Below are 27,304 nucleotides of genomic sequence, written 5' to 3'. Positions count from 1 at the left end.
GAAAATAGGTCAGATATAATAATGAAAATAAAATAGTACAAAAGATGGTGGTGTACTGGATGTCCTCTATAGAAATGTAATTGTAGAGAGAGGGCTGGTCTGGAGGTAGGCCTACAACAGGCTGGCAAAGCTAAGTTCTGTTAGTAACAATTTGAGTAAATAAAATAGTCAATATAAATACAACTAATATAAACAGAGAGGTTAATAGATTGAGGTTGGCTAAATAGTGGTAAAAAGTTTTCAAAGGTCTTTTCTTTCAGTCTGATATTATTAGACTGATGTAGGTCTACATCATTGGAAGATAAGTAAATTATATAATGTGATCTTTTACTGGTTGTTTTACAATCTGTTGAATGATGTAGCCTGTATGATTATGTGTAATTGACAAATAAAATTACAGTTAGTCACTCACTTCTCCACTCCTTAGCATTCTGCTAGACCATTCTTTTTACGGGTTTCCGTTACTAGTGTTATAAACGGTGACAAACATACTTTGCAATGTCTATTGAAAACAGTTTTCATGTTCATTGTGTTCACTGAATGTTTTTTAAATCAGCTTTCAGTCACATAGTAGACTATACATTGTTGCCATGGTGAAATAATGTGTCCTCACATCAATAATCATTTCAAGTAATTCAACATTTCCATTTATCTTTAAACGTTCGTGTAGTAAATGTTTATGTAGTAGGGAAGAACATCATGAAATCCGACAGTCAGTTTGCGCTGTTTCGTCCGAGTTTCTGAAATCTCGACTTTCCCTGAACAAACCACAATGACGTAGTGGATGTGGGCGGGGCTGGATGTGTAACGTACGTGGCATGGGCGGGGCTGGATGTCCAGCCCCGCTTTTCCCGCAGGCCGCAGCCGTTAGTAGTTGAAAAAATAAGAGTTCTGCCTGTGCTGCATTCAAGGACCCACAAAAAACTCAGAATTTAGAAAGGTTACACAGACTGATACACAAGGACGCACAGGCAAGAAAAAACAAAACAGAAAAACAAAAGCAGAACCACACAGTAATTCTGTGGCACTGTCTAACTTGGGGTTACAACGAGTCAAACACACATGGACTTTCAAGCCGGAGACCACAGTTTGTGTCCAGTGTGAAATTAAGTCCACGTAGTTATGTGACTTTATGTAACTTCACAAAGTACTTCATGTAGATCATGTAACTATGAAAAGTACTATGAACTTGTCGTCACATAAGCCCCGTTTCCACCGAGCAGTAGGTTCAGTTCGGTACGCTTCTTTTCCGTTTCCACTGCAAAAAGTTGTGGATGGTACCAATGGAAGCGTTCCTTACCGTCCCCATGTTTGGTCCCCCCTCTGTTGGGGTACCTAGCACACAGATCTGGTACTAAAAGGTGGAGCTGTGAACCTCACTCATAGAAAAGAAAAGGGTCGCATAGCGTCGGGCCAACACAACACTAAACCCCTGAGCTTGCCTGAGAAGGACTAAATGCACAAAGCTGCTATTTTTAAATATCCCATGGAGAGAGACTCTCACTGCAGCCTGTTTTTTTTTCGAGCAATTTTGTTCTGAAAATGTGGGCATGCAGCCTCGTTCTGTGGACGATAAACCAGGTGCAGACTTGTCTCTGTGTCACTGATAATGACGGAGCAGTGAGTGACAAAAACCCTGCCCACATTAAAAGGTACGGTTTGCAGTGGAAATGCTAGGGTCTAGGTACCATGTCTGAAGGGTTACTGTTGGTTCCAAAGGTGCCATACCGAAAATGTGTGGTGGAAACTGGGCTTTATATACATGTGAAGTTTTAAGTAAAATCACAGCTTTATTAAACTTAACCAAGTGATTTTCTTTCCCAGAAGCTAAACAAACTGCTACTGTTTCACAACGACACTGCGATCGTTGTAATAGACTCTGCATTGGTGTTGTTTTCGTGTTGCCAGCGTGGAATTTTAAGCCCAGTTCAGACCAAAGACTGGCGACAAGATGAGTTGAAACACGCGACTACTGGCAATGCTCCGTTCTGCAACGTTCTAAAAGCCCTTCCGTTCACACCAATACAACTAGATGAGACGGTGTATCATCTCTAGTCAACAACTCTCTGTACTTCCGTCCTGATTTGCAGCTTTTCAGGCTCATTTTGTGGCTGAATATAATTTGTAGCTCCTTAAAATCTGAATGAGGATAGTGATAGTGAGATACTGGCTACAGTGATGACACAAAACCAGCATCAGATGGACTGTATTCATAATCAGTACGCCACAATAATATAAATAACCAGTGCCAATTCATCAGTCAATGAGAATGTGTGTGTGTGTGTGGGCGGGGTATAAGCACATACAGCCAGCAGCAGCGACCCACCATCTGACACCGACACACCGTGAGGATGGAAACAGAGGGCTCAACGGGGACGGAGCACCTGCTGCAGCAAGCCAACACGCCATCATTTTGACTTTGACATTTTGAGTAGCGGACTTCACTACAAGCTGATTGGCTGTCAAAACAGGTGACGTGCTTTACATTCTAAAACCAGCCTCCGGTGATTTGACCAGCTGAGTCACAGGTGACACCATCAGCTGGATTCAGTCGAGCTCAGACCGGTCAGTTCACATCACTGCAACTTTTCTCTGAAACGTTCTAAAACGGTTTTGTCTCATCGCGAATCTTTGGTTTGAACTGGGCTTTAACACATTTCCTGCCCACCACCAGTTAATACATTATGAGGTTGTGTCCTTTTTATGTTTTTCTGTGAGACATCGTTGCTGCCACACAGCCCCAGGACACAAAAGGGTCGCACATATATAGTTCCTTTTTTAAAACAATAGTTAACAGCTTTAGTGAGTACTCTTATTTGTTTTCTTTCTGGGATTGAGATGAGAACACCAATCTCATGTGTCATGTCAGCATCTTTCTGTTACATCTGCATTTCTATGTACAGTTTTTGGTTTCAGAGGCAGTAATGAGGTGTAAAATCTCGTTACAGTCCCGCTGATACCAAACCTGGCAACACCTCTGTGATCACATGTCTCCAGGAAGCTGCAAACAGCCACTGCACCTTAATTTTTGTTCACCCAGACAGAGTTTAGAAGAAAACTATGAGCATGTTTCACCAAATATTGAACTTGTGTCTTTATGAAAGGCTCAGTAAAAAAAAGCTGGGCACTGCAGCTCTCAGCAAACTTTACTCAAACAGAAGTAAAAGGTGCATTTGTTGGGGGCGTTTTTCAGCTGCAGATTTGATGAGTATTTCTGGCAGGAAGATGTTGTACATGTGGGATTGAGTCAACATAAACTACAGAGTGTGTGTTCATGATAATGAAGGAACATGTCAGCCGGTGCAACAGTGAGGCTCATTGAAGTTTTCAACAACAATAGTGTTCTATGGTTTAGAAGAATAAGATAAAACAGGCTTTGGATACACACATGGTCCTTGTTAGTGGGATACATTTTGTTGGTTCGGGTCTTTTCATGGGATTTGTTGACAAGAAGAAAAATACCAGTTATCACCAGCCGTATCCTTTAAAAATGTAGAATGGTGTTAGAATGTGTGAAGAAGAATGTTAAAAATCAATGCAAAATGCCGTTATTGTTGCAAGACTTGTGACTGTGTGGAGGCCCTGTTAAACTAAAATGCTTGTCTTCGTTAGAACTGCTAGAGGTGACTAGAGACATGATTTTCTGTATGTGTTCAGCCGAGAAAATTATCTTCCTCTAGTCATGTTAATTCAGGCAAACCTTACATTATTGCCAATGCAAATGTTCTGATATGTGATACTGGTATATGATGTCAGTCCTGTGATTGTCTGGCAACCTGTCCAGGGTGTATCCCGCCTCTTGCCCAGTGTCAGCTGGGATAGGCTCCAGCCCCCCAGGATACAGGATAAGTGGTTACGGAAAATGGATGAATAAATGAAAGATATGATTAATCATTAAATATATTTCCACATCATCATACTGTACTTCTCATCTCTCTCTTTCTCTCTTAAAGCGACACTGACTTTTCTGGAAATTTTACACTTTTCTTTGTTTAGGTTAAAATGCTATTAATAAGCTGATGACACACTAAAATGTAAGTGAATTCCACCAGAGATAAAAACTCATAATTATACCATTCTCATATGGTTCTAAGAAAACTCTGGCCAATCATTGCATTCGAATGCAATGATTGGCTGAGCATCCTGTCTGTCTTCTCCATGTGGAGGCCTCCGACTGACGTAACCGCACGCGTAGCATCCTGAGCTAAAAAGGGACGAAATGGTCACAGAGTTTCTGCTGGACAGGTATTTTTGGTTTGCTTCTAATATAACATTATATATGACAACACAGCATCCAGTTGCTAATGGCTAACGTTAGCCTACTGTAGCGTAGCCTCTGAAACATTAACATTATCTTCCTTGTGTGTTTCCACTTACGAGTAACGGTAACGCTACTATCTAACGTTAGCACTGTAACCTCATCAGTCATCACTGACTCCGGTTGAGTTTTAAAACTCCAGGGTTGCGTTTGACTGTCTTGGTTGTAACAATACACTTGCTCTCCTCTTCCGTGTATCTATCGTTACCTTCCCAACGCCAAGTCTATCATAGACGTAATGAGGATGTAATGGAGGAGGGGGAGTAGGCCTTTGGAGGGAGGTGGAGTTGCAGGAGGAGGGGGATGGGACTGGGTGCTGTGTGAAATGCAAGAAAGGTAAGAGTAGCTTTAAATTCCAGTGATGCTGTGTTTATTTATATTTCAAGTGGGTTTTTTAAATAGGTGAAATTAGCACAGACTACAGCACTGAACCCAGGGTGGAGGGTTCAAATCCCGGGGTGAGGGAGCCCTTCTGTGCGGAGTCTGCATGTTCTCCCTGTGAGTTTTCTCTGGGCTTTCTGGCTTCCTCCCACAGTCCAAAAACATGCAGGCTGTTTGCCAACATGTTTGAAAGAAATCAAGCTGCCACACCAGGCTTCTGTCTGGCTACTCAAGAGTTTCCCTGAGTGTCAGCGGGGAACTATGATGCACACTTCTGACTGACCTCCCTCTGGGTCCCAGGTGGGTTTAGGAAAGCTTTCTAGAAAATATCAGGGGTTTGGGGGGTCAGAAAGTGACAACACAGTGATTCCAACCTCCTTCTCATCTCCTATAAAACCCTCTACAGCCTGGCTCCCTCCTTCCTGTCTGAGCTCCTCCACCAGCACACTGCCTCCCACACTCTCAGGTCTGCTGATGCCAACCTCCTGTCCACCCCTCATCTGAGGGGACAGGGTCTTCTCCATTGCTGCTCCGACCCTCTGGGACTCACTCCCTAAATACATCAGAGACTCCCCCTCACTCTTCACCTTCAAGAAATCCCTCAAAACCCACCTTCTTCTGCTCCCTTCCTGCATTGATTCCCTTCTTATGAATTATATCTTTTTTTCATTTTGTTCTCTGTAAATCATCTTTGAGTATACAGAAAAGTGCTATATAAATCCAATGTATTATTATTTCAGTCAGTTAGTAATAGTTTACAGAAACATTGTATGCAATAGTCAATCTTCCAGCTTCTCATTTCCCAAATAATAATGAGCACAATATCTGTTTCCACCACATTATTCCCTAACAACGTAGTCTGACTGGGGTACATCCGTAATAACTGCGACATAAAATGGGTTGTGAAACAATTCAATCATTACTAATAAGATGATGTATTTCTGTTTGGACTGAGAAGGCCCTCCAACTAGTGCTGCTGCTGGAAACAATCTCACAGTCTTATTAAAAAAATCTGTGCATGCAACAGGCTGATTTATTTATGCTGTATCTCTAATAAAATATGTTTATCAGAAGCCAGAAGTCCTGAGGCTGTTCTGCTATAAACCTTGGCCTGTCCTCTTTTCTTTGTCTCACCTTGATGATGTAATCAGCGTTAAGTGGACCATGTGTCCTGAGTGTCTGCCTGTCCGTCCCTCTTTGGAAATCCAAGGAAGTGTTTCCTATCACATAAGAGCCCGTGGACCCCAGATTGGTCTCCTCCTTCCTCCCCTGAAGAGAGACGGCTTCGATAACTGAGGGAGACACAGCAAGATGGACATTTATTACAGTCAATATTAACGACATGACTTAACTCAATATTCACATATTACGATACGATACGATACGATGCGATACGATGCGATACGATGCGATACGATATACTTTATTGTCCCCATAGAGAAATTTATCTTGGACTCAGGAGTTGCACATGTATGGCTGCCTTACAATAATAGTCCAGATGAAATGAAGCATACACCATAAAAACATAAAAAGCTTTATCAAGATGCAAAAAGATGCATAAAACATGATGAGCAGATGTGAGGAGGCTGGGTGTGGAATGTGTTTAATGCTCCAAAAAACAGGAAAAGAAAAAGAAAAGAAACTCTGTTATCTAATGCAGAAATAAAGAACAACTTCTAACTTGAGATCTGGTGTGCAATGGGATTTAAACTTCTACAACAGTTAATGCAGAAAACACTATTTCTTGGAGAGAGATAGCATCAGACAAGGCAGGGCAAACCAGATAATACAATTTTGCAAGAGCACAACTGAAGTCAAAAATCAATAAATCAAGGCAAGAATAAAAAGTAAAGAGTAGAATGGAAAAAAATAACACAAAGTACAGAGATAAAAAGTGGACAGAACTGGCAACTGCTAATGTCACAAAAGTATAAAGTCCAGGTAGCTACAAAAGACAAGCAGGTGTGTATAAGTGCACACATTACAGGCTGACAAAGGGAAATCATTTTAAGTATTGTAAAGCCACAAAAAAGGGGACTGTCTGGCAAATGTTCAGCAAAATATTATTGTGTTTTTAGCCATTGTATCCACTCTGTGTGGTGTGACAGGCTCATTTTTGTAGCCTAGATGTCCTGTATCCCCAGTCACGTCCACCAGCTCCAGTCCAGATGGGATGCATAATTCCTCTGCTGTCTTCTGGGTCTGCCCTGGATTCTCTCAGTTGGTTCTGTTCAGAAAAACCACCAAAGAGAGGCGTCCAGGAGAAACCTGTCAGATGCCAAAACCACCAGGACGGACTCATTTTGATGGGCAGGAGCAGCAGTTGTACTCTGAGCTTCTTCTGAACGTCTGAGCACCTCTCAGTATCTCAAAAGGGTGAGCCCAGCCACCCTGGGAAGGCAATTCATTTTGTGCACTTGTATCTGTGATGAGGGCTGGGTATCATTTTAAAAAATGATGATATCAAGGTTATCAATACTGGTACCCTTAAAGTGGTGCTGATACCAATAGAGCAGTGGTACCTAACTGGTCCAGCCATGGGGTCCAGAGTTCTCCTTATTCACTAATTTGAGGTCCCACAGTTTCATATGTTCAGGGTCATACTTGCGTTTCTCCATGTTGCCAAACTAGTTTGGGTGCCATGTCATAATTCCAACATCCCATTATTCCGAAAATTACCCATTGTTCTGAAATCTCAATGTTTCGACATCCCATTGGTCCGACCATATTAAACCCGTTGTTCCGAAATCTCAATGTTGCAATGCAAAAAGTTGAAAAAGCAAGCAGCAAGAGACCGTGTTGTCGTGTTGTTTACTGTTGCCATGATGACAATGATCGCCCTGTTTTGAGGAAGTAGAAACGATGTTGAAAGTTATAATTTTAACCCAAACCATGATCTTTTCCTAACCTTAACCAAGTAGTTCTTGTGCCTAAACCTAACCAGACCTTAACCATGAAACAGTTATTTTGTAACAATGAAAAATGAGATTTCGGAACAACGGGACTTCGTAACAATGGGTTTAATATGGTTGGAACAATGGGATGTCGAAATATTGAGATTTTGGAACAATGGGTCATTTTTCAGAACAATGGGATGTCGGAATAATGGGATGTCGGAATTATGGACGGACCCCACTAGTTTGCTGTCTCTGTGAAATAGCTGTCTGTTAGTTACTCACTCTACAGCAGGAAACGGCACTTCAAAATAAAAGCTCTGGGCTGGAGATTCACTGTACTTGAAAAAAGTGTTTGCGAATCACTTGTGGTCCGTTCAGAATGGGCCCCCGACCTACTCTTGACCGTGACCAACAGTTGGGAACCACTGCAATATAGTACTCTATTCGATACCCATGCTGTAAATGGAGTGGTGTGTAGTGTAGCCATACATTCAAACGTTTTGGTGACATCTCATCTCGACTGCACCAACCACAGACCGTATGGGTTGTAGCTGCTGCGGTAGCGTGAGCTCTGTGCTGGGGTGAGTTAGCGAGAGTCCTACTTTACAGTGACAGGGCTAACTGTTAGCATCCAATGGCTAACATTTCCAAACAGGTCTAATGACAGAGTTGAGCCATTTCGGTGTTGGTGTGAGTTTGTTGTTGCCGTATAACAGCTTGGTGCTGGTCGTTAGCCAACTGCTTTTGTGTTAGCTCCGGCTAATTGGGTAGATGTTGAACTGACTGTTTGCCAGGAGGAAAGTAGCTCTAAAGATGGCAGCAATAGAAAGATTGCTAATCCGGCGGGAAGTTGGGAAGTTCTGGGATCAGACTCCAGGTGCAAAAAGGATCAAATGCAGGTATCTTTGACTTTAGAAGTTTCAATTGGATTATTTCAGTCGATACCTTTAAGTTGTTGAGTATTAATAGCCAGTTGTAGTGGTCTCAATCTTCTGGTCACTACTCAAAGCTCATGATCATAGGTGAAGGTTGAAATGAAGAAGGACTAGCATATCAAAAGCTTCACCTTCATGCTCAGACAGTTTGGGACAACGCTCCCATTACTGCCGATGCCATTCCACTGTACCCTCACTGTTAAACCTGAGATACTTCAACTCCTTCACTTCAGGAAGCAACACATTTCCAACCTGAATAAGTGAGCTACTGTTCAGGGAAAGTCAGTAAAACCGGCAGAACCTGCAGGAAAAAGAATCTATTATAGCAGTAGTACCAGTATAGTGCCATATTGAAGAGTCCCTCTGTGTTTGCAAGAACAAGTTTTCATGCACTCCCAATAACTTCTAACACCCAGAAAACTTTTAGAAAGCACGTCTACATCGACTCCCTGGATGATAATGAGTTTCATAGCTTCTTGCTTTGTTGAAAACCCACTACCTGCGCCTTAGGCTACAGATCAGTCTGGTCTGTACCACCAGACTGATACTGATTGCACTCACTGATGCATGAGTCTGAATTCAGAAGAGGACAAGAATACGAGAAAAGGTTAGGTTATCTTTACCTGTGTGACTGATGTATCCATCCTGTCTCCCTACAGTCATCAAGACCGAGTGCTCTGACAGCAAATGATGGCCTCACTGCGAGGAACTGTAATCTGTAATCCACGATGACAATGAGGCCACAGTGCAGTGAAATTGTGGCCAGGAAACATCACCTGATGTCTTTATTAAACGGACAGTTCACCTCCAAATCAAAAACACATATTTTGCTGTTACCTGTGGTGCAATTCATCAAACTAGATTGTTTTGGTGTGAGTTGCAGAGTGTTGGAGATATCGGCCGTAGAGATGTCTGACTTCTCTCCAATATAAAGGAACTAGATGGCACTCTGCTTGTGGTGCTCAAAGGTCTGTGGATTATCTTGAGTAACCGGGTCATGATTTGTGGAAAGAGACATTGCTGTTGAGTTTTTCACCACAAGCTGAGTGCCATCTAGTTCAATTATACTGGAGAGAAGGCAGACATCTCCATGGTCAATATCGCCAACTCTTGGCAATCTGGACTGATAAACAGCACTACAGGTAAGAGGAGAAATATGTGTTTTTGATTTGGGGGTGAACTGTCCCTTTAAGCTTCTGTCACAGAATAACAAGGCTGACATGTTGGGAAACAAATTTTGGACAAATATTTATCCTTCCTACAAAAGACAATCATTTTCAGATGGTGCGAGACAAAGCATCAGCCAGTGCTCATGTTTTATTTTTATTTATTTACTTGATGTGATTATTCTGTATTTAGACATCTTTTTATATTATAATCAGAAATCTTAAATTTTCTGGCCAAAGCATTGATTTTCCATAAAAAAAAGAAAAAAGTAAGAGCATTTCAACAAATCCACTTATTTTTGACATTAATTATGACATTTTTCTTGCAGCTTTCACAACTTGAAACAATTAACAATCCTGCCGCGCTGCCATATCATGACAAGAAGTCATTCAGAATCAAAACAGTCAGTGTGTAAAAAGGTCCCTGTGTCCTGCCAGTGGTTAAAATATGATTAGACTTCTGATAATATTTAGTTTCAGAGGAGTTCATGAACTTGTGAGCGAGGTTAGCCGAACTGTAAATGTGTGTTTGATTTCCTCTCTTTTACTGTGGTCGCTCTCTCCCTTCAGATTCTCTCTCCAGTGTTTCCCGTCCGCAGCGCTGATCTCCTGGTAGCTGATGAATGATCTGCTAAAGTAATTCTTAGGTCACTCCTCGATCCTGAGACATCTGACAGAGCCCACATCCAGTAAATCCTGCAGCTCTTCGGGGTATTACGCAGTTGGAACTTGAGTATATTAGCAGGGTAAGGCTTGTGGACATGTGCTGCGTTCATTGTGCGCTCCTTTCAACTGACAGTAAAATAGGTCAGGAAAACCCAAATGACACAAACAAACACTCAAAATGCTCTGAGGATGTAAATCACAGAGTTCAGGATATGTGGGACATTTTTATTTATTTCATATCCATAAATTGGAAGGTTTTAAGGAAAAGTCTTAGATTCTTTTTTGATCCATCATCCACTCCAAAATCTAAAGGGATATAATGATGTAATTACCATTCCTCATCACACCGAGGACACTTTCACACCTGTAGTTTGTTTCTTTTGGTATGGACCAATGTAAAAACTAAATAAATCCATAGTTTCCTTTTAGTTCTGGTTTGTTTCACGTTCACACTGACCTTTGGCAAACAAACCAAAGGGAGTAAACAAAGACTGACCACCACTAAAATTCTTCTTTTTCTTTCCCAATTTGCGAGTTGAAACTTCTCCCAGTCAGAATTTCCTGATTAAAACCAATAAAAACAACGAAAAAAGCAGTTCCACGTTACAGATCAGTGCTTCTCCGACGCAGTTTGGCATGTCGATGCGGGCGGTTCGCCCACCACCTGCTGATGTGTGCTCACCTTTTTTCTCTGATAATTTCAGATCCAGACGTTCAGGAGGTTTTTATGGGGACCTCTCCAAAACAAACGGACCAGGTGATTCAAACCGGTAAAACACTGAATAAAGCAGCTTCACATTACAAACCAGTGAAACTTCAACCCTGCTTGCTGCAGACGGAGGTGGCTGTGGCTCAGAGGTAAAGTGGGTCATCAACCAATTAGAAGATTGGTGGCTCGATCCCCAGCTCCTCCAGTCTGTATGCTGAAGTATTCTTGGGCAAGATACTGAACCCAAAATTGGTCCTGCTCCTGTTCCATCAGTGTGTGAGAGCGTGTGAATGGTTAAGCCTAGTTCACATTACACGATTCCACCAAGTTTGGCGTCGCAGAGGATCTTGAGAGCCACCTTGGGTCAGAGGTGAGTCGGCAGATAGTCTGCCACGACGAGTCCTCATGTGTGAACAAGCCTACGAGCAAGTCGCCCCCTTGTCTGAGACTGGGACTGGATATCTGGCATGCTAGAAAACTGGAGAAGTCTGACACGACTGACAAAGAGCATCAGCCAATGAGAGGCGGGATACGTCCCACGTCAGCACGCAGGAGGACGGAAGAAATGTGAGGAGGACAAGCCGCAGGGTTGCCAGGTCTGCTTATTAGCCGCGACTTTGGGCTTGTTTCTAAAGTGGAGTTGCTTATTTGAGCTTGCTCTCTACACGTCACCTTTCTCTATGTATATCCGTCTAATAAGTTATTTTAATGCATGGCAGTCGCTTCTTTTGAGCTTGTTTCCATAGCCCTGGTTGCTTGTTTCTCTCCCAAGATCTGGCAACACTGACAAGCCGGCCGGCAAGCCATAGAAACATTGGCGGCGTCCACATTATCATGGGGAGCTTGTGTTTGGACCCAGGATAATAAAGAATATCCATGCCTTTACAATGTGTCGTCTCCAAGTTTGGTGACGTCACCGCGTCATCTGGGGCTCTGTCAGCGAGGGCTCGGTGGAGAAATCTTGTGGTGTGCACACACAGGTCGTAACGCAGTTGGCGAGACTCCCGCTGACAGAAACACACGTCGCCAGGTATGAACACTCAAAAGATTACACTAGTCTCCACGATGCAAAATCAGGGTGAAAATCGTGTAATGTGAACTAGGCTATACTGAGTAGCAGGTGGTGGCTATGTGTTTGTGACATATAGTGTAAAAGCACTTTGAGTAGTCAGAAGACTAGAAAGGTGCTACACAAGTGCAGTTTAAATTTACAATTTAACTATGGTGGCACCATGAAAATGCAAATGGTTTGTCTGTTCTAGGCTACTGTAGAAATGTGGCCATGCAACATGGTGATCTCCAAAAACTAGGACCTGCTCCCTTTGTAGATAAACGGCTCATTCTAAGGTTCTTCTTATTTTCAAGTGATTATACACGTAAGAAAACATACTTATATATAGTATACGTATATTCCATTTCTGCCAATACGTCCCCCTTAATAATATACACTGGTTCTTTGAGTACTTCAATTCAGTTTTATTTATATGGCCCAATATCACAAATCACACTTTGCCTCAGAGAGCTTTACAAAATACAACACTCTCTGTCCTTGGAGCCTCACAGCAGATAAGGACAAATTGCCCTCAAAACAATCCCTCCTCAGGATGGACAGACATGCAATAGCAGTCGTATGTACACAACAGACCAGCGTAATAAATCTCAGCGTCTGGACTAAACTGTTGTCACTCACCTATCATATCAGGTCCCTTGGCATTGAGTCTGAGGAAGCGGCTTCCTAACGGCACCTCCAGCACTGTCTTCATAGCTGAGGGCAGACACAAGGTTGGAAAGGATTAATTTCAACATACAGTGAAATACAGTATACAGAGGGGGGTGAACTGAAGGAAAAACCTTCACAACTGAATGGAGAGTTAAACACCTTCAGTATGGGAGATGTTGAAGCATGGTGTTAGACAGTATTCTCCAACTACATAATCACAACACCAAGAGAGGGATTTGTTTTTTGAACTTTTGGAAAAATGGTGCACCATCCCTCCAGTTGAGTCAACTTATGACCATTAAAACTGTAATTAACATGCTTTGGTGAGCTCATAGTGTATAACAGGATGGACGAGAAAAAAATCAATACAAGATACTAATAAAACCATCATATAGGTGGACATGTTTAAATACATAAAATGTCATCAATGACACACACAGAGACAGTTATATATATTTCAGCTCATGGTCTTGAAGGACAGCACATCATTCACATCCTGCACAAACCTGCCATTATTTAATAGCCAAGCTTCTGTAAATAGCAACCACAATTTTTTTTATTCAAGTGTTGCATTGAAGATGACTTCACAGCAGTGTGATGCAGCATTGCTATGGTAATCAGATGAGAATCCTGCCTATAGTAAGGGGTACAATCCGCAATAGAATATTTAAAAAAGAAAGGACCTGGCACCAAAAGTGAGTTGAGTGAAGTCAAGTTGTACGATGCAGTGTGAAAGAGGCAAAGCTTAAAGGTGCCCTTTGGAGTTTTCTTTTAAACAGGTTATGTTTATATTCTCACCCAAACACTTTGTAAGTGTCCTTGAGCTCTAACAAGTGTGTTGAAATGATTTTCTTTGCGCAAAGAACAATTGCAAAGCCTAGTTTGGAGGTATTTCTTTTTTTAAAAGATGTTTTTTGGCTGGGTTTGTTTCTTTAATGGATAGATCAGCAGAAGATAGGAAGGGGAAAAGAGAGGACAACATGCAGCAAAAGACCGCAGGTTGGTATCGAGCCCAAACTCAGTCTACACAGTGCACGCTCATCCAGGTGAGGTACGAGGGCACCTCCTTTGAAGTATTTCAGATCCAGCACTGTTTACATCCAGGTTTACTTGCTACCATTCTTCTTCTTCCCTGCCTTTTCCGGCACATTGCAAAATAGGAAAGCGTTTTATAACAGTTTAAAAAAACTCAACAGCAACGTTTCTTTCCAGAAATCATGACCTTGTTACTCATGTTCATGTAGGAACTATTTTCTTTCTACCAAACTACATCCACTATTCGTCTCACTGCACAGAAGGAAGTGTGCATCTTAAACTGATACTGCCAGATCACCTAAGCTAGCTAACATGATACCTTAGCTGAGGATGACGCCATTAATGTTTACATTCCGCTTTGTCATGAGCATGAGACTCGTCCATGAGTAGATGCACGCTTCCTTCAGTGTGGTGATACATTTGGCGGGTGTAATTTGGTAGAAAGACAATAGTTCCTTCATAAAACTGCTCACAACAAGGTCTGTGGATTATCTTGAGTAACCGGGTCATGATTTCTGGAAAGAGACATTGATGTTGAATGTTTGAAATGTATTTTTTGGGGCATTGAGCACCACAAGCTGAGTGCCATCTAGTCCCATTATACTGGAGAGAGGGCAGACATCTCTACAGCTGATATCTCCAACACCTCTGCAACTCACACCAAAACTATCTAGACCGATAAACAGCACTACAAGTAAGAGGAAAATTATGTGTTTTTTATTTTGGGGTGAACTGTCCCTTTAAAGATGCATTCAGGCTCAGCTGCAGGCGAGAAATGGGAGAAGGAAGTGGCCCGTGTGCTCTAACTGGCACAGGTGTTCCCTGTTGGCTAATTACACTCTCTCTTCTTATGCAGTAGCATGCCTAACTCGGGGAACACACACACTGGAGCCAGAGGAGACATGCCGCCCTCCTCTCTGGGATAGCTGTAGTTTGAGTTGTGTTATGTGAGAGACTGGACTATATGCCCTCCAGGAGGCACCGGGCAAGATAGCGGCGAAGCAAAGAGTAGAAAGAATGTTTATATTGTGAAAATGTGTGTGTGAGAAATAAAAGGATGGCCTAAGTTGACAGAGCAGTGTGAGACTGTTTGTGCTGAGTAGAATCTGTGGTAACACTGACTCACTGTTACACACACTCACTACAGTCCACACACTGTATCTGTGTCTATCTGTATCTATGCACACTCTGTTATCCATCAATGCAACGGGTTCAGCCAAAAGGAAGTCAATAATTCACATCTACTGATTTGCTGCTGTAACAAATTATGGTGATCACGTCTTACAATCTCTTATCTGCAGCACATTAATCTCTAACCCTGACAGGCACACAAAAGCCGTCACATCTGCACATCAACAAGATACAGTTTCTCAAAATAATTATGTCATATCAAAGTTCGAAATCACACTGATGCATCTGCATTCATTCCTATTTATGTTTTGTAGCTGGCCGACTGATGTTGCTCGCAACGATATCATTTGCTGTTATCATAACTGACAAGTTAACAAGTGAGTAACGCAGTCCAGTTTATTGTGACCTTGAATCTTGTCAGCACGCTGAATTGTGTAAAATTAGATGGAGAGAAAGGAAGAATTTGAAAAGACAAGTCGCTGTGGAGGAGATAAAAGAACTGAAGAAGTACAGGGACCAAAAGCGTACCATTTTAATGCATCATGCATACTGTGGGACTTCTGACTGACAGGAGAGACAGGGGACAAAGTCTGACACACCATTCTGTCAATTCTGACTGTTAATGTGAAAACGAAAGTCAAAACATTCAAGATTACAGTTTTTTCTTAACATTATGAGTTTGTGTGTTTGTTTACATGACCATTCACTAACACTGGTCATGCATGTGCAGGTGTAAACAGGAAGCAGACAGATGGAAAACAGATTGGGAGTCATTGCAGGTGACATTAAGTTAGATTGCTTTCACACCTGCCCTGTTTGGTTCAGTTCAATCAAACTCAAGTCGGTTTGCCCCCTCAGTGTGATTCATTTGTGCAGGTGTGAACACAGCAATCACACTCAGGTGTGCACCAAAACAACCAGACCGAGACCTTCTTGGAGAGGTGGTCTCGGTCCGGTTACAAATGAATCTGGTGCGGTTGGTTTGTGGTGAGAAGGTGTTCCGACCTGGATGTGAAGCAACTGCAGTCACATGACACATTGTTTGGGTTAAACATGAGCATGTTACAGTCCTGGAGGATTATTAATGTGCACCTCCTCCTGTACTGCCTTAATATGCACATTCAGCACATCCAATGCATCAAAACATTGTTTTCTAGTTGGAGCCGCGCCTCGTTTTCAAACTGTATGGTTTGACTAAAATGAACAATGACAGCAATATAGTCCACGATGAGCAGCGCTAAAATCAACCTGCGTAGTTGTCCCTCCATTGTGACATTAGAAAGTGTCACATTTATCTTGCAAGTGTACTCTTCTTCAACGTTTGCTTTACTTCCTGGATTTTTCCCACATGGAAATTCTGACCAATCAAGAGCAGCTTTCTCACACAAGGCATTTGATCTGGTCCGCTTGTAAATGCTGCCGTGAGAACACAAACCAACTCTAGACAATTATACAACTTTTAAGGGTGCTCTCACATCTGTACTTCGGTTCATTTGGTTGCACCAGAGGGGAAAAATGATACATCATTCCATTTTAGTTTTGGTCCGGTTCCTGTTCACCGTGAGGACTAAACAGGAACTTCTACCAACTGACAAATAACGCATTGATTGGACAGGTTTGGTGTTTGTCATCCTGCATCATCAGGACCCATTTGGGAGAAATGAAATTGTGGTGACTGACTGAAGTTTATGCAGCAGCACTTTAATGCTTCTGAAGTGTTTATATTTCTGTTCTTAGGTTTCACACAGAGCTAAGTGGCAATGACGGATGACAGTGCATTCAAATAACTGGTGACCAGTCGGACAGTAGTTACAGGAATACTGATTTTTTTTTAAGTGAACAAAATAATTATAAATATTACAAATAACAACAGGACATAACTATAAAAATAACATTACAGAGAAATACAGTCATAATTCAACTGCCACAAATATAATATGTAGAATCACATGTTGTGCAGTAAAAACCAAATTTAATCTATTGCAAAGTAACAACAGCAGAGCCCTCTGGGTTGATCCTCATCTCTGGCAAACTCAGTAAGAAGTTTTATCTCCAAGGTAACACATATAAAAGTAAGAAGGTCAAAGTTCAGGGCATAATGTCATGAGAAATTAATATATCGCCATCGTCTGCGTCCTGCATGTAACAATATTTACTTTTTAAGGGCAGCTGCAGCACCTACTGGAAGTAAAAAGAAAAGGACTGTGGTTTAGGAACGCACCCAGAGACAGGATGAAATTATTCAGGGCTTCATACTGTGGGATCACTGTCACACTTTTTACAGAAAAAGTACACAGCGTCAGATACAATAACGGCAGTTTCAACAGCTTTTTAATCAGGGTAAACACCCTTGCTGAGGTGCATATGTGTTACCATGGTTACATGTATGCATTAGCATTAACAGGTCATGGTATATACGTGGCCTTTATCAGGATCAATTAAGAGATCTTGGATAGATTTCTCGATCAGCAGATGGATTTATTATTGATTTAGGTGTTGAAATCACGCTAAAATCACATATCTGCATCAGTTTGTTTTCTTTCACACCAAAAACAAACTGCACCAGAGTTCGTTTGGAAGCGACCAAGACCCACCTTTTCAAGCAGTCTTGATTCAGTTGTTTGGGCCGCACGAGGGTTTGATTGACAGCTTTCACACCAGCCCAAACAAACCGTACTAACCACACAAACAGACCCAAGTTCGTTTTAACTGAACCGAACAGGGCAGGTGTGACAGCACACTAGGCACACTGAACTGTTCCTGTCTGCTATTCTGTCTACATTTGGGTCCTGTTTTTTTGCTGCCTCACACTCACATATGTGTGTCTCTGTGGTAATCACAGCCTTGATGTGTTGTTACATATTTAAGGAGCGCATGTCAAATACAGTGTAGTTTAAGGTGCATCTCTGGCAGCTACGTGCTCGGGCTCCACAGCTACGCTGAAACCTCTTGACACACAACCATAAATCATGCTTTAGGTTTAGGCTACGGCTGCATTTTAATTCATTGGAACAAATTTTTTTCTCATGCCTATTTGTTCAGGCCTGAAAAAGTGACTGGAAAAGCAAAACATTCTGAGTTTACAGCTTGTTGTGTTGCCTCAACGTGAAAATCAAAATCAGTTACTGCTGCTTTCATTTGAGAAAAGGCATAAACTGCAGTTTTCAGGTGCTATTACATATATTCTATCAGTGAACTGCATGACAGAGAGAGCATGGCTCGTGTATAACTCACGACTCGCCATAAAGTCCGTCATATGGAAGAAAAAATCTCCTCCACTGCACTCCCTGCTTGTTGTTGAGGCCTCTCACTGTTTTGAGAGCACTGACTGAAGGAGACCACCACACTACAGTCGCTGCCATCCCTAAATCTGCCTGCTTTACTGCTGCACGGCAGCACTGATCAGCCCAGCAGACCTAAATAACATCCACATGTGTGCTGTTAAACGTCAGTGAGCCTTGCTAACTAGTCAATCATGAGACTCTTGCACGGTCGTGCTTACAGCGTACACAAACAGCACAGAGCTTAACTATTGAAAGTATTTACTGCTGTGGAAGGATTCTTGTTTTCCAGACTGCAAAAATACTTTTTGAGCTTTCACACTAGAAGTGTTTCTCCCTCTGTGGTTAGGCGAGGAGGTGTAGTAACGAGGCGAGACCTTTATAGACAAATGGAGTGTTAATTCTATTTTCCACATTTTATGAGAGTTACTTTTCCTTCTGGCAACGAATGAACACTGAGCTCAAACAATTAAGCTGCTCTGGCTGCCAGCCACAGGGCTTTGCCCCCTAACGTAATTACGCTTGGAAACTGCATCTGCAATGTCCTTAATTTATGGGAGCTTATTTTTTTCTGACTGTAAAATGGAGATTAAATGTAAAGCTGGGCATTAAAAAAGTGACCTTCAAAATAAATAAGGGAAATGAAACACAGATAAACAGTTATGGGCTCATTTTACATGAGTCTGCTGGACCTGTAAACTGAGGCTGCAGGGAATACTGGGGCCAATTCATATTCCAAATGCAATGACTGATAAATAGTAGAGTCATGAATAATGGATGTGGGGGAACAAAGGTGATACTCTGTGTGTCTGTGATGGTAAATAAACTCACCGACCAAGGTAAGCCTAAATGGTCGTGATTGGTTTACTGTATCAGCTCTCGTCTCTCGGGACATTAGAGCTGAGGCAGAGAGGACATGAGAGACTGAAACTTTAAACTGAATGAAAGACAAACAAATAAAAGTGACAGGTGGAGTATCACTGGCCAGAGAAAGCTCTGACACTACTTTAAAGATAACCACTGCTTCACAGGTTCCCTGCTGGCCTCTGAAAACATGAACACGTCAGGCCACTTCACAGCGCCAACCAGTCTCAGAAAAATACAGAGTGTATTTACAGGGTGATACAAGCCAAAGTAGACATAAAGTGCTATAAACAAAAGCCTGCAAAAACCTGTCAAAGGAGACGTCCACTCCTAGAGATGTGACCAATAATGCTCATCACCTCCCTGCGACTTCTTCACTTTTTTAAGATATCTGTGTAGAGTTGAACAGTGCAAGTATTTTTAACTACAGTATAAAGCAATTTCAGTAAGCAGGAAAAAGAATTGCTGTATGCAGCCAGCACTTAATATAAACCAGCAGCTGGATGCTGTAGTTATACTGATTAAGGCGGATTTATACTTGTGCATCAGCTCTATTCAGAGCCTACGCCGTTATGAGCATTAGGTGTGTCTGTGTCACTCTGCAGTTACACCTCCAAAACACTAGTCAGTGGTGGGGTTTCTATGTTTCCATCAGCCTGTTTAGATGCGCATCTAGAAGTATTGCATCGGAAAATTATGATGTAAACGCCAAAATTCGAATTAAAATCCCCTGATTTGCACAAACTAAAATACGCTCGCTTTAGCCGGGTTTTGGTTGATTAAAAAAAATGCTGATTCGCAAAACGGGGGATGGAAACAGTTATGTTCGAATTAAGTCTGATGTAGCCGTACACTCCGGGTCGGGAAGGCAGTAATGCATTTACAAGCTGGTTGCCAACCACCAGAAAACGTATTAGAAGAATGCAAGACTTGTTTTGTTTCCGGTTCTGTGGAAAACTTGCACGAATTCATATTTTTCACCAGAGTCCGTACATTTAATGGAAACACACATGATTCGCATTTCTTTTAATGCTCATTTCCCAATGATTCGAATCACTTTTGGATGGAAACATAGCCTATGAAGTGCTGTAAAGCTGAGTGGATTCAAAACACATATTAAACACACATTAAACACACATTAAACATGGCTTATTAGCAACAATTTCAAACACAAGTACACAAATCAGCGTCACTATAACTCGCAGCATTCACAGACAAACACTTTTCTTTATCTGGCACATTTTGCCCACAAATACAACATGCTAATGTTATTAGCACAAGCCTATGGCATTTTACATTGTATAAATTAGCCTAGTAGCTAGCCGAGGTTCCCTCTACTCATATGAAGCCAGGGACAACAGCAACATTTAACAAAGGTAAAGTTACAAAATTCAGCTCCATTACAACTCACAAGGTTCACTGACAAAACAACTGTCATATGCTAAGCACGTTTCCCAAACAAATACAACATGCTAACATTATTAGCGCAAGCCTCTTGCATATAACATTATATAAATTAGCCTAGCAGCTAGTGGAGATTTCCTCTGCTCATATGAAGCCAGGATAAATTACACACAAGACTAACAATGCTATTTTTGTGGAGGCTTTATTGTCTTCACAATTTATTGTTTCTTATCTGTGAAATTAAAGTAAATAAAAGCTTTGTTTCCACTGAGGGAAATGGTTTCCATTAAAAAAAAAAAAAAAAAAAAAAAAAAGACAAGAGGTCTGTGTCTCCGCAACTTGTAGTTATATTTCTGGGAAGGTGCATGTGAGGCTACGGCGTAGACTCTGTTGTGATGCTGTAGGTATGGAGTTGCTTTGACGCAGAAGTATAAATCCAGATTTAGGCTAACAAACAGTGTGTGGCTAAGTTTAGGCAACAAAAGGGCTGTAACAGAGGACCACAATGGAAAGAAGCTCCTGGGCTTTATTGCGTTTTCTCCTTTTGACATGACTGTCTAAAGATACCATGCCTCCTGGAGAGGCTGTGCTATTCTTCTTACATGCTGTCAGTAAGAAAAATGTATTGAATTCAATTTAGAGCACTTTGGTTAAGGTTCAGGAAGAGGGGTTTTGATTAAAAGTAAACACAAGCCCACACATCCTGTCTTGTGATTCATTTTAAGATTTAACCAAGTCCACAACCTTCCCTGAACCTTCACCAAGAGCACTGAGTTTTGTAAACAGAACCAGCTGCAGATTATTAAAAGAATACCTCATCTGCAAAAATGACCATTTGTATATTAATTGCTCACCTTGTGTTACGATCAATTTGTGAAGAAACCTTTTTTCTCACGTTCCTCCAGGGTGAACTAAAAGTCACACAGAAAGTCAAACATTCTTCATGAATTGAAGCAAATAGAGAGTGTGTCTAACAACAGCAAAACTATATCAACACATCTGTTTACAAACTCTTACACAACGGCAGTATAACCCTCTCATTTATCTGTGCATTTTTGCTAAAACATTTTAAACCCCCCCGCCTATAAAAGCGCCCTGAATGCATCTGCACACGTGTGTGAATGAGCTCTGCTTGAGTAGAGTTCAAATGCACAAACATGTCCAGGCACGCTGCTCACCAGTGCATGAAATTGTCTGTACCGACGGGTTTTAAATCATAATGTTTTAGCAAAAATGCATGTACATGGGAAGTACTGAGCAAAAGACTGGATAAACGAGACTTGGATATTTCTGCACGTGTTGTGTGAGTGCTTGTAAAAAGATTTTTTGATAAAGTTTTGCTGCTGTTAAATGTGATCCCTGTTTACTTCAATCATGAAGAATCTTCACCCTTTTTGGATTCTTCGTTTACCATGGAGGCATGCAAGCCATTGATACAGGCTACAAATGGTCATTTTGCAAGGGGAGGTTTTCCAAGGTTCAAGGTTCAAGTTTCAAGGTTCAAGGTTCAGTTTAACATGAAGGAATGAAATTAGTTACCCGGGTCCAGCAGCATACAGAATAAATAACATTTAAGATAGACCCCTTAATAAGTAATTAAATACCCTGAAAGCCTGTAATAAATAGAACTCATACTGTGGTTAAAACCAAGCAAAAATAGCTTCATGCAGTCGCAGCAGTACAAAGTGCAGAGGACAGACTTTAATCCACGGAGTTCATAAGCCTCACAGCCTCTGGGAAGAAGCTGCACTTTAGCCTTGTTGTTCTGGCTTTGAGGCTGCGCAGCCTTCTGCCTGAGGGGAGGCAGACTCACAAGTCAGTCTTTAGATGCTTTGCTTAACTAAAGACTGATGTCTTTCTCCCTGATTTTGTGTTTAGATGGACGGATACAATTTCAGAGTTTAAAAAAACTCCTTCGGTGGCTCGCTGAACTCTTGTGCTCGTAAACATAGTCCGACTGCGTTAAAAGTTTTAAACAAAGTTGCTGTAAGTCCTTCATTTTCACAATCTTGTGGACTGAGCACACATTTGATAAAATGTAGTTAAATCTCTCAGCATCCATTTTCAAGCTCTCTGTGTGTTTGTTTCCTTGCGGACGAGAAAAGGGGGAGCGCACATTTCCGGGAGGGGGTGTCCTTTTCAAAAATGCAAGAGGCGTTGCTTTGTTGCCGGCCGTTTTCTCCGGTGTGTTAAACACACTTTAGAAAGGAGTGTCCCCAGACTATCAGAAGGCGGAGATCTCTGATTGTCTGGTGGCGAGACTAGAGGGGAGGGGGCTGAACTGTCTCTACTGATCGAGGTATAAACAGGTGTTGTGGTCAGCTGTACTACGTTGATCCCTCTTTGACCTTCACCACTAGTACTAACTCAACGTGGATTTGTAGATGAATGTATGTGATGAGGTCACTCGCACTAAGTACCCGTCCTTCTTGATTTTATTGGCATTGAATAGATATGTCCCTGCCACCCTGACGGCCTGACTGCCATCAAGTCAGTATAAAAGTGTGGGGGGAAAAACCCCATGATGCTTTAGAAGATGTCACCTGTAACTTCAAGCCTTCATCCCTTGAGCTTGTGTTATCTTGCAGAGCTGCAGCCGCTGCAGCAGCCAAACTGCCCTGCTATCTGATTATCATTAAGTGGCTCTTCCTCTGCCAGATCCTCTAAAGGACCTGGCAGAATGTCATCACATCACACCTTAGTGACTTCTTGGAGGACTCCTAATTCTTTTTTTATATATACTAAAGCCAAAGTAGGATGTTTGGACTGTATTCCTCCTCCTTGATCTACAGGCTGTCTAAGGGTCCAGACACAGTGCTGTAAAAACCCCACATCTGCCTACTGCTACAAAAGTTCCAGCATGTCGTCATTGTCTCACTCCTGAGGACTTTATTTGGGCCCTGGAGCGAGGGAGGAGGATTCTTGGATGAGGAAAGATGACTTAAGTGTAACTGGCAGTCGCAGACAAACCTGATGCTGTGGAGGTCTTCGACAACTATACAGAGACTCTTTCCATGATTTAGGTCCCGGTCTATCCACATTACTCAAGTGCTACAAAGGCCGCCTTGTACTGGTCATTAAGGGACATTGGCTGTGGCGCTGGGAAACGTGTTATTGGGCTAGTTAATAGATAAGATCTCTGGATGGGTGGATATTGAACCTTTGTCAGCAAACAAAGGCCTAATGAAGCTGTAGAAAAAGCTGGTCAGTGGACTTTAAATTAGGATTTTTTACTACAGTAATGTTCAAAAGATTTAGGGATGTCTAGGGTTTACTGTTCGGTTTGACCGGATACACATATTAAGACCCGCTGTCACCCAACACTTTTGGTATGGTAACTTTGGAACCAACAGTAACCCGTCTCACATGGTACCTTGACCCTAGCTCCATTTGGTGTTTCCATACAGGACAGTAAATGTGGGCGGAGTTGTTGTCACCCACTGCTCCATCCAGCACGCCGGTCGAAATTAATATATATTTTTAAAGTCTTTAAGATCCACTCATTACAAAGGTGTCTGTCATCCAAGAGAGACAATAAAAACTAAATGAACACCCGCCAAGCGCCAATGGCGGGTAAAACAAAAACACACACCCACCAGTGGCCGATGGTAAATTTTGAATTGCATGTGGGTTTTTTATGTGCTTCAACCATTTCTGCCAGTTGTGTCAGACTATTTTGACCCTCGCGGCTTATTGTACGTGTGCCAGGAACCCATGACTTCAGCTACTGGAACCCTGGGCATTCTATGGTAACTTCTGAGCAAGATGTGGTGACACAATCCTGCTGTGAAGCCACCGCCACAAAAGAGGAAAAACGAAGATGAACATGTTGGACTTGGACAAGAAGAACAGACAGTTAAACGGAGTACAAATGTCACACGGCATTTTATTGAAAAATGGAAACTAGACGAGGCTGGCTAGCCGCAGTCATGGCTGACCTACGACCCCCACACCAATATGATGAGCTGCAGCCTTTGCCGCAAGCACGCCAAAGAAACACAGAGGACAGGGTTGGATTTTCCTAAAGTTGGATTTTTATACTAAAAACTAAGGTAATTATTTTTAGTCAAACAAGGCATGGTTTTTTAATTTGGCTGGTGAAAAATATGTATGGCCGGTAAATTTTTGGAGATGAGGTAAAAAGTTAATTTTACGCCCTGCTAGAGGGAGACCTGCTGCTGATAGCACCACGATGCAACTTCTGGGAGGGGACTACCACAATACAGCCCTGCATGGACTGAAGACTCTGTGCACACCTCTCTGATAGACACAAAAACACCAACAGCATGTGTAGAAGAACACAGAACAATAATTCACATAGATCCTGACTGATCCTGTTGGCGGTTCTGGAGATTTAGATCATCGATAAAGTTACACTGCTGTACCTCGTGCGTAATGTGCACGGTGTCTCTCTTACTGGTGAGACACACTTATTGTTTTTGCTGTGGTGGGATCACTGCAATCAGTGCTTCTCTAATATACAGTATACAATATGATAGACCTCGCGAGCTGGCTCCTCAGTCTGTTGTGTGCTCTGCACGTCTATGGGCGTAACGAGAGGAGAGAGGGAGAGTTTTGTTGGAAAAACCTCATTATAGGTTCTTCATTACTCCTGTTGAAGAGAGTCACTATATCAAATGGTCAAACTGCTGGAGACAATGTGGGTTCTTCGATGCCAATCATTATCACATACTCTGGTCTTGCCCATTATTAATTCCTTTCTGGCAGAAGGTTCATACAGTTTGGCAAAAAAGTATTTCCACTGAAACTAGAGCCCCCTATATTTGGGCACCCCGCCTTTGGACAATGTTATCTCTCATGAGAGATATCTGTTTCAGATCCTAAGTGCAGCCAGCAGGAAAGCCATTACTAGAAAGTGGGTAAAACCTTATACCTACAGTTGGTGATTGGATTGACATTATATGATATATTTAGGATGGAAAGGATTACTGTTTTATTAAACTGCAACAGGACAAGTTTCTGAAAAAGATGGGATAGTTGGATGTTGTATATTACACCTGTGAGTTCTTCATTTGTTTAAGGTGAATTTCTGTCCCCTTGTGTAATTTATACATTTTTCTCTTTAATGATTTTCTTATCCTTGTCGGTGCAGTGATTGGAGTATCATGAGGACAAAACCCAACACTCTGATCATATATATTAAGTTCAGTTTCTTTTTTGTATGGGGTTTTCTATATTCATACCTGTACTTACATTTACTTTAAGGGCCATTTTGGCCTCTGTATTATATACTGTAACTCACTTTTATGTTGCCTTCTGCTATAACTGTGTCTCACAGAGGGCCTGAATAAGTCCGATGAGTATGATTAAGTTGTCTGTTTGGACCTTGAAATAACTCAATAAAAAGAGAGCTCGACTTTGCAGGATTGCAGACCTCTTTTTTCAGTGTGGGTCGCAGGTTTTTCAAACACAAGAAAACCTGCTAAAAATAGGCTTTAAACTTCTTTACCACTGCCAGTAGATCAGAACTGTGTACGTGAATCTGCAGCAGATGAGCATGCCTTTCTGTTTTATTTTTACAGGTGAGTCACTTTCAACGTCACCAACAGGCTGGAAAACAGGTTCGTAAACAGCAGAAAGCGGCATGGAGGATAAGGAAAACGTTACTGTGGTTACTGTTTTTTTTTTAGATCTCTTATTTAGTCTCTATTTCAAACTTGGTGCAGACTAATGTGGATCAATGCTTGAGTGCAGCTTGGGTATTTTGTGGTGGTGTGTTATTTCATCTTGCCGGCAAGGAGGCTAAAATTAGCATGTTCACACGGGTGCTGTATTTTCATGACTGCCAATTGGAGTTGATAAATACCTGTGACTACTGCGGTGTGAATGCCTATTGTAACCTTTCCCATTAAATAAAAAATCAAGATGTTAGCAGCTGTTAGCAGGTGCTTCTCAAAAATTAACCGGTTAATGGTTACCAGTTAATGGGCGTCAAGCAACTGCGGGTCTAAAAAAGGGAACACACTCAGAAAATAGTCAAAATTTAGCTCAATTTATGGTTAATTATTGGAAATTATAGTAATTTAGAATTAAATTTCAGCTGACGTACGAGACACCGTGCGCTGAGCAGAAGTAGTGGCGGGCAGCTGCATGACAGTTAAGTGGCCTTAAACATGAATAAAACACTAATAGGTTTAACCGACTAATATTTCTGGTGCCAACTAGCGAGGGGGCGGACATTTAATCGTTTAGACGTCTATAATCGCGCGCATCCCTAAAATTAACCAAAACTGACGTCACAATTCAGACCTGAAACTCAGGTATAGTATCAACACTAGTATTGAAAATATTCAAATGATATCCAACCCTAATCTTTGGTTTAATGTCTCCAATAGTGACATTTTAATAATTAAATGTATACCAGTCCATACCCATTGAGTGCACAGTTGCCCACATACAGTTTCACAAGATGTGTGTTTGGGATACAGGTCATAGGAAATTGCAGATTAAATAGTCAACTGAACCCATTAAGAAGAGCAATGTATTCAGACAGAGTTTATGAAAAATGTGGGACAGACAGAATTACTGACTGACAGTTTCTGTGATTATGTACAGCATACCATACCATGACTTAGTCATACCAAAAATTAGAAAACGAACAAACATTGGTCCACAGGGGGAGCCACAGCGATCGGTCGCATTTTAGCCATTTTGAAGCATTTTTCTGTTGTTATAGCGCCACCCAGTTGCCAATTAGAGTTAAATTTCTCCAGTCACCTTGAGGCTTCCTGTTCTACATATCTACCAAGTTTAGTAAAAATCCATATGGCGGTTAG

At 41.7% G+C, this 27,304-nt stretch overlaps 1 protein-coding gene and 1 long non-coding RNA gene across 2 annotated transcripts in view; one reads left to right on the top strand and one right to left on the bottom strand.

Annotated features, from left to right (window-relative positions):
• LOC126395578 (uncharacterized) overlaps window positions 1-15,969 on the top strand; it is a 280,183-nt gene extending 264,214 nt beyond the window's left edge. The window contains exon 3 of the long non-coding RNA XR_007570464.1: window positions 15,954-15,969. This is a non-coding gene — a long non-coding RNA (uncharacterized LOC126395578). The remainder of the gene's footprint in view (window positions 1-15,953) is intronic.
• Window positions 1-27,304, bottom strand: part of adamtsl3 (ADAMTS-like 3) — a 313,154-nt gene that overhangs the window by 82,829 nt on the left and 203,021 nt on the right. The window contains exons 8-9 of the mRNA XM_050052262.1: window positions 12,763-12,837; window positions 5,834-5,991 (exon numbers count right to left, since the gene is read on the bottom strand). Of these exons, the coding sequence (XP_049908219.1) occupies window positions 5,834-5,991; window positions 12,763-12,837 (233 nt within the window). The remainder of the gene's footprint in view (window positions 1-5,833; window positions 5,992-12,762; window positions 12,838-27,304) is intronic.

This window comes from Epinephelus moara, chromosome 1, assembly GCF_006386435.1.
Source record: "Epinephelus moara isolate mb chromosome 1, YSFRI_EMoa_1.0, whole genome shotgun sequence".
Lineage (NCBI taxonomy): Eukaryota > Metazoa > Chordata > Actinopteri > Perciformes > Serranidae > Epinephelus > Epinephelus moara.
The sequence above is the reverse complement of the archived record's forward strand: the minus strand, read 5'-3'. Positions and strand labels throughout refer to the sequence as shown.